This window comes from Venturia canescens, chromosome 4 (assembly GCF_019457755.1).
Source record: "Venturia canescens isolate UGA chromosome 4, ASM1945775v1, whole genome shotgun sequence".
In the NCBI taxonomy this organism is placed as follows: Eukaryota; Metazoa; Arthropoda; class Insecta; order Hymenoptera; family Ichneumonidae; genus Venturia; species Venturia canescens.
Window position 1 is genome coordinate 18766132 of NC_057424.1, and position 14865 is coordinate 18780996.

General features: G+C 39.2%; 2 protein-coding genes across 8 annotated transcripts in view; one reads left to right on the forward strand and one right to left on the reverse strand.

Moving 5' to 3' along the window:
* The first annotated feature begins 1057 nt into the window (after positions 1-1057).
* On the forward strand, positions 1058-2420 carry LOC122410121 (ribosomal RNA processing protein 36 homolog). Its single transcript, XM_043418166.1, has 3 exons — positions 1058-1402; positions 1640-2150; positions 2230-2420. Exons 1-3 carry the CDS (start codon positions 1361-1363, stop codon positions 2364-2366), a joined length of 690 nt encoding a protein of 229 aa, XP_043274101.1. The 5' UTR covers positions 1058-1360; the 3' UTR covers positions 2367-2420.
* A 372-nt stretch (positions 2421-2792) lies between these two features.
* Positions 2793-14865, reverse strand: part of Atpalpha (sodium/potassium-transporting ATPase subunit alpha) — a 67409-nt gene continuing 55336 nt past the window's right edge. For 5 of the 7 annotated variants that reach the window (XM_043418146.1, XM_043418148.1, XM_043418150.1 and 2 more), the window contains 4 exons: positions 11827-11921; positions 9541-9715; positions 9053-9285; positions 2793-8901 (listed from right to left, as the gene is read on the reverse strand). In XM_043418146.1, coding sequence (XP_043274081.1) covers positions 8781-8901; positions 9053-9285; positions 9541-9715; positions 11827-11921 — 624 coding nt within the window. In that variant the 3' untranslated portion in view covers positions 2793-8780. The remainder of the gene's footprint in view (positions 8902-9052; positions 9286-9540; positions 9716-11826; positions 11922-14865) is intronic. The other 2 variants (XM_043418145.1, XM_043418144.1) reach the window with 1 other exon arrangement.

Consider the following 14865-nt stretch of genomic DNA (forward strand, 5'->3'; position numbering starts at 1 on the left):
AGATCGAATTTCGAAAATTTGGTCAACAGTTTATTACTTCTAATAGTTCATGGCATCGCGAATAGATGGCCTTTGCATATTGGCGTGCGTGTTTGCAAGGTGCTCAAAGCCAATTCTAATCCCAGGTGCACTGTGAGCAGCGCTATGTATGAAGGATGCTCGCACTACTCACAGTGCATGTCAGAATAGGGCAAATTGAATGTGTCTTGTGGCGTTCCAGTTAGTTCGTGCAACAAACCGCTCCGAGGCTACAACTTTCTCGTATACGCTTCGACAGGCTCTCATCAAATATATACAACGTCCATCCCAAAACCCCTTCATCCAAAAAGCGTCTGGGGTAGGGTACAGTAGGCGCATCCCAAAACCATTCTTTTCAAACCACAGCTGTGGCGGATCCTACATTACCAACTTCCGTACCAAAAAAAAATCCTATTTAACCAATCTACGGGAATGAGAAATAACACGTATTAAACAACAGGGCCAGAACTACTACAGTCTAAAAATTTGTACGGAAAATCGGACTGAGCTCATAAACTATAAAAATGGCCATAAGAGTTGATTCTAGGATTTAAGATGATCTATATCAGTGTTTATATCAAAGATTTTTACAGAATTTCAATTTCTAAATATACAAAAGTGATTATTAATATTTTAGTACAGATAAAGTCGGAATGGTTCGAAGATTCTTGCGAAAATTCAAAATAATTATAACATTTTGCGGAACTAAGTTTGTACAGATTTTATATTATCTCTGAATAAAGTATTTATAGTAAAATGAAAAGTTTTCCTAAAAATAATGTAGATTTCACGCATTAGCGACCTCCTTATGCATGATCGCGTGTCAATTTTTCTAGCATATATTAAAACGGGAGACCTATCGGTTTGTACATACATTTGTATTACCTAACATGTACGTTTCTTTTTTGGTAATAAATGATTTTTCTCAAGGTTTGATTTGTGGGAGCTCGCGAACCGCTCGCAGGCCGCTCTTATCTATATGTGGTACAAATCTAGGAACGTTTCACATTTCGAATAACGAGTCCCATAAAAAAAATGACAGAAAATTGACACCCCGTGGTAGGGTTTACGTTGCACGAAAAAACCTCTGGGGCATATTTTCTATAGCTATATGTGTACATGCTCCTCCCCACTTGATGACCTGATGCTCCTTTCACGCCGACGACGAGGAGGTGAACTACACGACTACACTCATGGACTCGTGTAATTTTAGTCGTTCCGATGGTTTCGTTGACATGAATTGAATGTTTTTTGAGGTTATGATTCACGTGTTTTTCGAATAACCACTGCGGAGAACTGGTGGAGAGAAAATTGATTGATATATTAGTAATCGAGTTGAAAAATGGAGGACGGAGAAATATCTTTGGAAGAAGATAAAGATCAGGTTTGTAATCAGTATAATTGGCAAAGCGCGATTAATTTTTTATTTATCGATTAGCAAAAAATAATTCATATTCCGGGAACGATATTTTACTATCAGAATTTTGATGTAAGCATGTTTTGCGTAGATTAGAAAAAAAGACCAATAAAATAAAAATTTCCAAATGCGATTTTGCAAAACATCTTAAATATTCTTTTTATAGGATGTGCAACAGATTAAAATTGAACCGTTTTTTTACAGAGTGAAATACGTCAAGAACTGTCACGCATGAGTTTTCAAGATCTTGAAAAGTTGAAAGAGAAACTGGGCTCCAAAGTTTATAACGAAGCAATGTTTGGCAAAAAAAGGATAGCGAAGGAACTATACAAGCGAGAAAACAAAAACAGGCCACGTGAAATGTCTTCCAAAAAGCCAGTTTCAAGGTTCTACGAAATTTCAACAACAAAAAAGAATATACCCCGTGATCCAAGGTTTGATGGTTTATGCGGTACATTCAACGAAAAAGCTTTTAAAAATGCGTATAGCTTTGTCAGTGAACTCAAGGAGCGAGACCTCAAAGCTCTGAGGAAGCAATTGAACGACACCCAAGATCCTAAAGAGATCAAAAAGATTAAGTACTTGATACAGAGACTGGAAAATCAATTGAGAGAAGAGAAGAAGTGTAAGGAGCTGAAGAAAAAGGACATTGAGGAAAAACAAGAAATTTCTGAAGCTATAAAGCAAGGAGAAAAACCTGTATTTAAAAAGAAATGTAAGTTTTATGTTGTTCACGAATCGATCGATCGGGTCAACAATTATTCTAACAAATTGTATGGTAAAATTTTTTTCAGCCGAGAAGAAGATACTGAATTTGGTATCGCAGTACGAAGATCTGAAGAATTCTGGCAAACTGAAGAAACATATACAGCGATTACGGAAAAAAAATATGAAGAGAGACCGGAAGAAATTTGCTGTTACAGATATGTAAATATGAAATGTAAAATTTTTTATGTCCATTAATAAAAATATTTTGTTGATATTACCTGTGATGAAAGTTGTCTCATTATTTCGTTTGCCTAAAAACGAACGAAACTACGTATTCCTTAACAGTGATGGGCCCTAGATTTTTTCATTTTCACAAATATTCTATACAACACGAAAACAGTTTTATTCGACAGCAGTGCACTAATCGAAGATCGCTCAGTAAATTTATATTTCCAGCCCAACGAGAATTTAATGGATAGAGTAACGACTGATGAGGTTTTGGAAAAAAACTGCATTATCGATGAAATACAGATTTCAAACGTAAGCAGAGTTTGAAAGTGGAGCTGGTGACGAGTAATTATTTTAATGATTTCATTTCTCGATGAGTAATGATTGGATAACGAAGGACCAAAGGAAAATTACAAGACCGTTTTATTAATTATGTATTTTTTATTTAACATCAAAAGTAATGACACTTGGGTTGGACAATGTCTCTCGCTTCCTCCTTAATGCATTTATGTGTGAAAACAGAACTTATCGAGTAATCATATGAAAGAAATCGTCAATCAGAGGGTTTTATTATTATAGATATAGATTGATAGAGCAGTGTGCACGTGTCGAATCGGTGTATGCTGGTGTATTGTTGTAATTTAGTTTTCATCCGTGTAGGCTGAAACATGTCGGAGGTTACCATTATTTTGTTCCTGTATTTTCATTTATATTTTGTGTAATTGCTTGTGTACGCAGATGTGTGTTCCGTGTGTATGTGTGTGTGCGTGTGTATGAGTGGGTGTGTATGGTAGTATGCGAGCTATAGCGTGTGTTGCACTTTGTATCGTGTTTACATGTGGCGCTGAACAAAAAAAAAGTTTTAAGGGCAAGGACCCGCTTATGTAAAGGCGGTCGGTAACACGGGTTTTTGTTGTTGTGCCGATCGCCATTTGTGGGTCCCCAGTCACGCACGATCTGTAATGTCCGTTTTCTATTATTTAAAATATGTACAATATTAATAAAACGTTATTCGATTTGTTTTAATAATTCTTTTTTTTTTCTTCGTTTTGTTTCAATTTTATAATCATTCAATGATTCTGTCGCATTGTTTCGGACCGAGCAGGTTGCCGCGACATTGTTCGTCGAAATATCTCTGTACCTTTTTCTTCATATTCCGCGCAATGCGATAACGCATCGCTTTGAGGTTAATTATTCTTTTTGTACGCTCCTTACTTGAATTCTGTAGTATATTATCATATCATCCGTTTCATCGCGTTTCGCCCAATAAACGAACGCGAGAAGCGCGACAGCAGGTTATTACGGAAAATTCCTCTTCCCAAAATAACACGTCAAATAAGCAGCGAAAGTATTGGAATGTAACGGCATCTCACGAGTGCCAAAACGATATCTAGTTAACTCGATGACACGACACGAGGATAACGATCTAGAATTTGTATCATAATGGTTTTTTATTTTTATTTTTTTTTTTTATTTTTCAACGCAACATGAAAAAATAACAAAGGAGAGCGCGTCGCGTGCCCAGCTCAGTCCGCCGCGGACCGTGGTCTTAGACCGAAATCTTCTTGCACCCAGATTTTTCATGTTTTTCTTTTTTGTCTTCTTCTTTTTTTATACTTCTGCTTCATTTGTTTCGCTTAAACGTACTTTGTTTTTTTTTTGTTTTCTTCAACAACACGTTCTAGACTAACCATATATAATAATTACATCTAATAATATCTTATAGTAACATGTATTATATTATTATAATTATCATAATAATTATCATTTTATCGTTAATATTTAAATTATTAGCCTAAAGTGTGAGGCGGCGCACGACGGCAAAGCATTTATTTTTATTTTTATTTACTTTTTTTCCCCCGTTTTTTTTCCTTTTTTTTGTTTTCTGGGCTCCTACGTGCCCGACACAGAACACCCTGTCGACAACCGTGGGAACCATTTCCTTTTCTTTTTTTTTTTTTCACGTTATTCGCTTTCTGCTTCGGCGTTGCATGCATAGCACTCACGCGCGTTTCTCGCATTTACGAACGTCGTAGAAGAATAAAAAGAAGACAATGACGAAACTAAACGAAAAAGACTAGAAAAGCATCATTGCCGGGAGCCTTCTAGTTCACCGCGTCCGTACTCTCGTATATGTCGCGTGTGTACTCGACAAAACCGTTTTTTTCCGACATTCTTTTTCTGCTTCCGCGTATTTTTACTTGTCTCTCCGGTTTATTTTTCTTTAATCGTTTAGTGGTTTTTCATCAGTTCGCGGACAGGGGCAATAGTTGCGAGGAAAAATCGAATCGCGTATCGATAACTGCTACCGTTTTTACTTCAAACTTTTGTTCTTTGCATTTACTCTCCGCAGTTTCTCGCCCAAAACCAATTATGAGATGTTTTTTTTTGTTCGTTTATAAATATTTCTCTTACGTTGTTGCGGCAGCAATCCCCCCCCCCCCCCCCCCTCTGTAACTTTTCCCCACCGCAACGCGGCCCTTCTTTCTGTAGAAAATTCGCACAGCCCCTCGCGAACGATTTAACAGAAAATATCGCGGAAGAGCCGAGGAGCTCGCGTTATTTCCAGCGTACAGGAAGAACGGTAACGGAAAAATGTACGATTAAGCACGTTTCTGTTCCCCCCCCCATACAAACCCCGGGTCACCCCCATCCAAGTAATCGGTGTATTTTGTTTCTTTTATTTTTTTGTTTGTCAATGTTAAGGTTATGTTTGTTTTATTCTCTTAAAATAGATAAAGAGAAAGAGATAGTGTGCGTGTTGGACGCCTGTACGACACCTCGAGAGAACACCTCAAATATGAACACTTTGGGCATTTTATTTGGGACATGGCAGCCGGGCTATAATCGTAACCGTTTCGTACCCAATGTTTCGATGTTTTTTTGCTTTTCTATCTATTCGAGTCATAACCGTTCGTGAGTTACGACCGTACAATCAATTCTTTTCTCGTTCGATTGCCCTCGCTCTACGGGTCTTATTATCTTTTTTCATTTTCTTTTACAATCGATTAGATATGGCAAAAAAACGTATTATTTTCCTTACGTCCGTTTATAGTATTATTACTGATTTTAAAAATCCGTATTCGTACGATATGGGATCAATACCGCGTCAATTTACCCGGCGATAGTCGCTTGCCTGGCAGGCCTTCGAGTTACTTTTGTGAGGAGCGCGCTAGACAATGTTTTCATTTTGTTGTTGTTGTAGCTGTCGTTGATATTCCATTATTTTTTCCAGGATTAACGGTCGGGCTGAGAACAGGGCGTTCGGCGTTCCGGGGCAATGATTCAAAGCGAGCTTTCCCGCTCTGGCGTTAAGTCTATGAAAAAACTAAGAGAATGAATGTATTGTTTTTCGTTATCTTTATTTTTAGTTTCAACCTACTTTACTGATTTTTTTTTGCGTTTTTCCCTCTTTTTAGTTGTTTTCTTCGTTTTTTTTTTTTTCTGTTTACGTAATTTTTTATTCATCCTTTCCCATCTAGCTCATTTTTTCATCGCCTACGGCTACGACCTTTTCTTTAATCTTTTTAACTCAATTTTTTTTGTTGTATTTTTTTACTATTTTTTCTGTACCAAGCGCCTCTCACACTTGTTCTTTCGTACTCGTCGAAATTATCGTCATCGTCGTCTTCATCAACATTATCATCATCATCGTCATCATCATCATCATCATCATCACCATCATCATCATCATCATTATCATCATCATCATCCTCATCAGCATCATCACCATCGTCATTACCATAGTCACTCATCATTTCACAGCTCTCGCCTTGCCTTCCTGAAAACCTTCGTCCTCTTTCCCTCTCTCCCCTCACTCTCGTCCCGGTCTTTTACTCATCGCTATGCGAAGTCCTCGTTACGTGTTTCAATTCGTCGTTCATCGTAACCTTTATCCTTCTTCCTTTCGGTTCCAGCGATCATTGAAACTTGCCATTTTTGCGATTATACAAACCCTTTCGATAATTAAATAACGTGTCTATTTTTCATTTTTTTCTGGGTTTTTTCGTATCTTTGTTTATTTTATTTTTTTTTCTCCTTATTTTGAAATCTCGTTTTTCGTTTAATGCTTTAATCGCTAATATTTATACTATTCATCGCCCGTTACCGTCTCGTAAACCCACACTTAATGCTCGCGCGCACACACACACGCACACACACACACACACACGCACGCACGCACACAGACGCATAGACGCACGCACGCACGCACACGCACATACACACGTATCTCAACTGCATATCCTCTCATAATTTTGTTTTCTCTTCGTCAACCGCACACGTTAATTATTATTTTTTTTCTTAATATTCTTTTTATTTTTGTTTGTTTGTTTGTTTTTTTTTCTCGTATTTTCTTTGCAAAATTGTTTTCCGTACAAGTGTAATTTTTTTGTCTCAATGACGGACTTTTAAACGTTCTTTCCCACTATAACGACAATCTCATCGGAGAGTCAACTACAGAATATACGCGATGCGATCTGATCGTAGCTACTTCAGATAAGACTTGAACCCAACGACATTACTCGTCGATAACAATGAATACGCGCGTTTTATTCCCCCTCGGCTTTAGTTATTCATTATAAATTCTCGTCTGCTTTCGAACTAGGGCGTGCCAATATCTCTACCGCACTGCTCTATCTTTTTCTCGTTCTTGCGAGCTTCTTGGTTTCCATTTATTCAGTTTTTTTTTCTTTTCAAACTCGTAACTCTCAAGTTAAATAGATTTCGCGTGTTCGGTACTTACTTCCTCTTTCGTTTCTTATGCCAGCAGAGTTAGCTCGAGATTACTTATTATCCTCATTTTAATTGTTTAATATTTTTTTTTTGGTTTTTTTTTCTTCGTTTTTTTAAATTTTTTTACGTTATTCGCTAATTAACAGATGTCTATGGATTTTTTTCTCGGTATCACAAGTCTGCACATTGCTCGCCGTTAGCTCTCCGTTGCGCGGTTGTCGCGTGATATTCCTCCTCCCCTTTGCCACCATCCTCCGACCGTCCCGTCGGCCACGGCTAATCGTCGCGAATCCTTTTTACCGTTAAAACTCATTAATCATTTGCTTTTCTCTACGTATCAATCGTCACGCTCCGCAAAGTCTTTTTTTCCCCCTCGACGTACAAAATGAAGAAACGTTATCGAATGTCAAAGCGCTCGGATGCACTTGATCCGTCTCGATTCGCAGCTTCTTGTAAATCGAGGTGGAACGTTTTCTTTTCACGCGTCGCTCTCATCGCAATGGCTTCATTTCCCTCTGGTACTTGCGCGTGTACGTGCGCGCGTGTGTGTCTACATGTGTGTGTGTGTCTGAATAATTTATTTATCCGTAAAGCGCTCAACACCTTTTTTAGGCCCTGTCTTTTATTCCGACTCTTCGACGACTTCCGTACGCGGACTCGGATCTTGCGCTGTCTGTCGACGGAACAGCAGCTATCCTCTCGATCTAACGATACCGGTAAACCCCCTATTTCCCATCTCTCATTCCGTTGTTGCTCGCGTTCTCCGGTTTCGGGTCTCTGCTGTTCCACGAGAAAAACACGATTAACGTACGGGCGTCGATCAAAGGGCAGTGAAGCTTTACCCACTATCCGTGTTACGATATTTCATTTTAGTTGTTCAGCTCTTTTTATCGGTTTCGGGCTCGCCTGAAATGACTCACGAACGAGGGTACGACTTTCAACATCCCCGTTTCGGCCACGATCTAGACTAGCTCTCGCGTACTCGTTATTTATTCAATCCTTTTTCTAATTGCTTCTTACATTTCACGACGACGAGTACGTCGTCGTTCATTACTCATTTATTCATTTCTCGCAATCTTATTCTCCGCGCCCGTTCGCGGATCGAAGGCTTCGGATTGTGACGCGTTGTTATCCCGCAATGATCAACTCCTGATGGTGATGATTGACGAGTACCGTCCTCATTCCGCTGATTCCTCCAGTTCTTAATAATCCCAGTGTCCTCGACTATCCGCTAAGCATCTCTCGACCTCGCAATTCGTCCTCGTTCTTCTTGTCGATTGCGATACGATATTAAAGCCTAAAGCCATCCTTGACAAATTTTCTTTCTCCGTTGTTGTTGTTTGGTTTCTCTAACGGCGTCGATGAGCTCTCTTCTATCGCAGCGGTTCGTCGCGACAGTACGGTTAGATTCAGGTAGCACGCTCCGTGGTTGTTTACGTTTACGTTTACGTGGGTGACTCGTTTCCTCTCCATATACCCTCCTTCGCATACTCCCGTTTTTTCTTTCTCATGTGTGTTACCCCGCTGATTCGCTGATTCGGTGTGATCGATGTTGTTCTTGTTGTTTTTATTTGTTGGTGGTGACAGTGGTGGTTGTTTTCTTTATTTTTTTCTTTTTTTTTTGTTTTTTGTTTTTTTTTGTTTTGAAATTTTTATCATTCTTCACTCGCAGTATTTAGTAGTAAGTTTCCTGCTCGAGCCAGCCACCAGGGTTTCGACGCAGGTAGAATCGTCTCGTCTCGTCGTAAATGAAAATTGCAATCATGAATGGAAGAGCCGGCAACCACCAAACGAATCTGTAATGCACGTTGAGTATCAGTAATGGAAGAAACATATTTTCAAGGAAATTCTTTTTGGTCGGAGTTATCGGCTATTCGCAGATTTTGAAGGTATTCGGAAGAAAAAAAAGTGTCGGCGCAGGTCTAGTGCTGGAACGTGCATACTCACTTGAGGGGATACATGCGAAGACCCTTGTCCATGCCGGGCGTGTAACTGAGGAAAGCGGCCAACGCTGTCTCGAATATGATTCCGAAATTGAGAGCCCAGTTTCGCATTCCTTGATGAATTATGGAATTACGACGTGTTTTACACACGATCAAATCGGCCCACTGTACTATTACGATTGACACGAAGAACGCGGTGTGGCAGGTAAATTCCAATGATTTACGATCCCTGTACGTCTGTTGGCAGAAACGCGTCGATGTTTGCTCAATTAATGCGATAAAAAAGTGATTCTTATTACTTGATGAAAGGAGTGAATGGATTTTGGAGAATTTTCTCTCATCGGAAGCAAATAATAATATGGCGTATTATTGGTACGAAAGTTCATGATTTCCCATTGGGAACAGTCCGGGAACCATGAGCCTTCGTGCCTCCGTAAATTTTTTCATAGTTTCATTTTGTTGGATTTTTTGTTAGCGTCTTCGTTTCCATACCCATTCTTGACCGTAGCTGTCGGTGAGATCGTTGATGGCTTTCGAATCCCAGTGTTTTCGGATACCGAAAAGATTCTGTGGTAGAAAACCATTCTCAGCCATGATTACGAAGTAGACGAAGAATCCAGCGGCCGCTTGGATCATGCCGATTTGTCCGTACGCCATCGAGATAAGCCTGTCGTCGATCGTCAAAGTAGAAGAGACAAAAGCAAAAAAATACAAACGATCATTAGTTTAACAATTTTTGGGCCCGACAAAATTTTGCAATTCATATCAATGAGAGATAATGATCAAGAAATTCTCGAACGACCCGAACGAAAGATTTAAAAGATTTCTGGCGATAAGTAACGACAGAATTACCAAACACTTTTCTCCGGACTAGGAATGTTTTTCGTCCAAACATCGGATCGGGCCGTTCGACTATTTCATCAACTATTATAAATAGCCGTTTATCATTTTATTCTCGTTGTAACGTTAAGTTTGGCTGCACCTCGGTCAAAGGCGTTACGAATCAAGTTCTTTCTATATACAGTTTCGTTTGTTTACTTATTAGAAACTGAGCGCCTACTGTTTGGTTGTTAGTTTAGAAGCGAAGGGCATACGATTAGATCGATTAGAGTGAGAGCAATTGCAATACGTTTACTTACCGAGATGAACAAGGCTGGTTAGAGCACTCTGTGTTTTTTAATCTCTTTGCTTTTTTCTTTCTTTTTCTCTTCGATACATGCCACACACCGTGAAAACGTACGTAGCAACGTCGCTTTTAAGGATGCGCTTCGTTGCGGTTCTCAATCTCAAATGATTTCAATTAATATTAGCTATTCTCATGGACTAATGCGAAAAGTATCGATTTCGTGAAGTCGATCGACGAGAGCGCAACGAAGTTTGAATCCTCGAAAACGAGCTGCAGGCAAGCAACAATGGTAACAAAACATTTGCACCCTCGAAAGAGGATGTTCGTGCAACTGTAAACACACAATATAATGTCACTCGCAATGGCTAAGGAAATCATTGCGACGCTTGTGGGAAATGGGGGGGTGAGCCATTAAGCAGGGCGGAAGAGAAGGACAGAGAAATAGTGCGTAGCGAGGGATAAAAGGATTCGCGGGAGTGATTCGATTGTTTTGGTTTTTAAAACGTGCCTCGGCTCAAGAGAGCTGCAAAGAGAAAAGCCGTAGGGAGAAATCGCGAGTGTGAAAGTTTGGTGGATATCGAGAAGACAAGCTCGAAGGTAAATGTCAAGTGGGACGATGTGTGGTTTTTTTTTTCTCGAAAATGCAAAGACTCTCGCGTTTCATATATATTTCTGGTGCTCGTGGCTTTTTCATTTAATTCGTCGCATCTCGCGACTCAATTTTTTCAGGACGAATGCCGGCTCTATTTTTCCTTGGTTTTGCCCACTTCCGAGGACTCTTGACGCGAGTGCATTTGCGTACGGGAATTATGTGTCGAGTGTACAAACGTTCATCTAAACATCTCATTCAGACTAAACACCTAAGGTGAGAGTGTGAGTTATCCTTGGAAGCGTTAGATGCACCGAGTCTTTCACGAGTATTGTTTATGTCGCTTTGTCAAGTGTTTTCTTAAAAATGTCTAATTAGGTGAGAGACTAAAAGGCATTCTCGGCATTCTCAACATCGCAGACCTACTCTTGCAGTAGCAGCAGCAGTAATTAATAGAGCAACAGCGCAGCATCCCTGTGCTCTATCCAGTGACTAATTCCTATGCATAAGAGTGGCCCGTGGTTCGTGGAATTTAACGACTAACGTTTTTGTCTTCAATGGACTGCTACGATTCTTTCTTTTTTGCTTTCTCGTGGGGTGTATGTTTGTTAAATATTGCTAACGAGCACTGAGAGTCGATCTCGGCTGGAATTTTTAAAATCATCGACCAATTTGAATATACGTTTATTGGTACGTATTGTTGTAAAAAAGATTTTCAACCGGAGCCGAAAAAGATAATGAAATATTCGACCCTCAGTGGACGTGCAGCGGGCGATGCCATCGATCGGTCAACAGGATAAACCAATCGAGTCAATGCTATTTCTTTTCCCCGGATAAAAAAAGCAACTCTACGCTCGATCTAATCGAGCCTAAGTAGTCGAGGATGAAAAATAATGAAAAATTTATTGAATCGATCGTTCGGCGACTCAGTAATAAATGATTTTGCTTCGATGCTTTTCATTTGCTCTCCTTCCATATTATTTTTTTATTTTTATTTTTGCGTTATCGCTATATTAGGGTGCAATAAAATTTGGTGCTCGGTGGGCTGATTTTTGAGACCCACCTTCGGTTGACTAGATTGTCTCTGTAAGGATCGCGGGGCTGCCGTTTCATAATGTCCGACTCCGGTGCCTCGTAGGCTAGCGAGATGGCCGGCACCTGCCATCCACCCATCGTTTATAGAGTGTGACGAGCACAATGTCATACGATTGTGCGAGCAAATAGACAGAGACAGAGAGAGAGAGAGAGAGAGAGAGAAAGAGAAAAAAAGAAGAAAATAGAGATTATATAGCAGTTAAAAACAAAAGAATTCAATTTATCATATCCTGGCGATGTGGGCGATGTGGGCGAGGGGACGAGGGGAGGTGGCCAAGAGAAACGAGCTATCGGAAGAGATGGTGATGAGAGAAAAAAAAAAAAGAAGGTGAGAAGAGTATGATGGAGTAGAGAATTGTCTCATTCTCCGTCGTTTCTCGCTTTTTGCGTGTCCTCGAAATAAAACGAAAACAATAAAAATGTCACAAAATGACAAAGCTTTGGGGAAAAATGATTTGACATGTGTGTTTTAAAATATTGTAATAATTTTTGATAATTCGCTAATAATATCGGGAGCGTTTCAAGATCGTTCGGTTCGACATGCGGCAAATGTTCCTCTTCAATGTCAAAACGAATGAGTCCTCATCGACTTTACATATTTACAATGTACCAAAAATGGGTAAATGTAATAAATACAAAAACTGCTCGTATGTGAAAAAATATTATTTCAGCTGGTGCTAATTAAGTATGGATGGAGCGTTGGCCCGAGTTGTGATAATTAAGAAAGAGATCATGAGTGCATTTTCATAGAGACGTAATAAATATTAATCAGAGGCGCAAGGCGGTCAAACGTTCGAACTATCCCACCAGGATCGTCACCCTCGCGATGCTTTTTTAACGTTCTCTTTTCCGGCAAGAAAGAGAGAGAGAGAGAGAGAGAGAGAAAAAGAAGAGAAACGACACAAAATGAGTGAGCGCGAGCCGTGGTGGGTGAGGTTCGAATGTTTTCATTCGTTGTTATTCCGTATTGAAAAATAGCGAGTTTGAAGAAATGGTGGTTATAAAAAAATTGAAAAAAAAACCAAAAAAAAAAAAAAAATAAACAAAAACAAAAGAAATGGTCAAAAGTTTTCACAAAATCGGCGAATAACGGGGGCTGGCGTTTTATATCCGGTTCACCGTTCCAGGTATATGACTTTCGAGTCCATCGAATATTCGTAATATCTCCTGTATATATTGGGAGTTGGTTTATTTCGGTCCGCCCGACAAACACGTGCCCAATCATCATGTAGCCTTTGAAAGAAAATTGCGATCGCAGTAAAGTGGTAGGAGGCAGCAGCGAAGGCAGCGCAATACAGAGAATATATATATCTCGTCGATTAGCGAATATTTATATTCTTTGTAGATGGAAAAAACGGTGAGAAAGATCGAGCTATTTGTACAAACGCCCTTTCTTATGTAAAAGATGGTCGATCAAATAGTTTAGATTGCCAGATAAAGAGCTGTTGTTGCGCCTAAAAAGTTGATAAAAAAGGTATGAAAAGAGGTCAAGATCTGTCGATAAGTATGCTACGAAAGTGAGTTACAACAATGGGCCACCGTTCGAACGAACGAATCGCTTGAAAACTTTAGCATCGTTCATCATCGATAGAAGCACCGCTCAAAACGCGATAATTATCGGGGAGCTCGATCGCCGACGAGCAGCACGTGAGCGATTGCTCGAGTTGGAAAAGAAAAAAAAAAAAAAACTTGGTGAAGGAAAAATAGAAAACCAAGTTTCTACGCGACCCTTTGAGAATTATTAACGAATCAGCATCCCGAGATTTGGAGATATAAAATGTTACTTTTCTTTCGACAGATTTCGATCCGGTGATCAAGTGATTTTATAAACGTTCAAGATTTATGACAGCGATGGAAATTTTGAAGAAACTCAATTGTCACAACATAAATATCGCATAACCAATATTGTAGCTGTGTTGGAGTTGTAGCTGTGGTTGGCGATCTGTGTACTCGTTACAAGACAGGCTGGATCAATGATTCAACATTATTTTTGATTCGAGTCAACTAAAGAGAGATATAAATAACTATTTCATATCGATAAATGCGCGTATATAAAGGAATCATATACGCGCATGCATAAATACGCATATTTTAAATAATTAACTTAGTACACATTTATTTATTTATTTATTTATTAAGGCATGTAGATTCCAATCGTCTTCCTTTGCCTAGCTCTAATAATGATCTAACAACGAATACGATTGTTCCATTTTCTTTCTCTTCTAATACTCTCGTCTTTTGCAAAATTGTTGATCGCACGACTAGCTCGCACACTCTTTTCTATCTTTCTACCTCTAATGCCATATGTCCAAAGTTCTGCATGTTTAAACTGGGGATAAAATAAGATGGATGTGTTTCTCTCTACGTACAAACGGCCATCCACGAGTCCTAGAAGAAGTAACTAACGACAAACTTTTCCCATACGCGTACCAACAATTTTGCAATGTCGACGTTTTTTTTTATTTTTCTTTTTTTTTGCTTTTTATCAAACACCACGATTTATCCGTATTTTCATGAGTTTGTCGTTTGGCATTACAAAATTCTTTTATTCCTCCGCATTGAAACTCGCGTGCTTCGAGGTCAATTCCATTTTAATGTCGATCTTTGAAACACCGATCGATCAATATTCTCGAGCTATTTCGAAACATTAAAAATTTCATGAAACAAATAACCATCGGTAGGAATATCCCAAAGCGTAACAACAACTTCACGGCCATTGTTGTAAAAAATTCGACGTTAACGAGAGCCCAAGATACGACGTTTATTTTTATTTGTTTTGTCTCTCTTCCACAGCATCTCAGGGAGCGAGGCATAGCGACGTGAAAAAATTTGCTTGGTGGCGTGATAAACAGGCAGGATCGAGGAACAAGAATATGAATGTAAGACGAATAACTATTACGAATAATGAGAGTTCGATAATCAGAGCGGGAGAAATATTGAGAGCGAAAGATAACAAAAAAAAAAAAAAAAAAAACAAAAAAAAACAAAAAAGAAAACAAATACGAGA

Excerpts from the sequence above, each read along its gene's own strand:
- LOC122410121 (XM_043418166.1), top strand. The coding sequence starts at position 1,361 with ATGGAGGACGGAGAAATATCTTTGGAAGAAGATAAAGATCAG. Across the intron at positions 1,403-1,639 it reads TGGAAGAAGATAAAGATCAG|AGTGAAATACGTCAAGAACT; the intron begins GTTTGTAATCAG and ends GTTTTTTTACAG. Across the intron at positions 2,151-2,229 it reads ACCTGTATTTAAAAAGAAAT|CCGAGAAGAAGATACTGAAT; the intron begins GTAAGTTTTATG and ends AATTTTTTTCAG.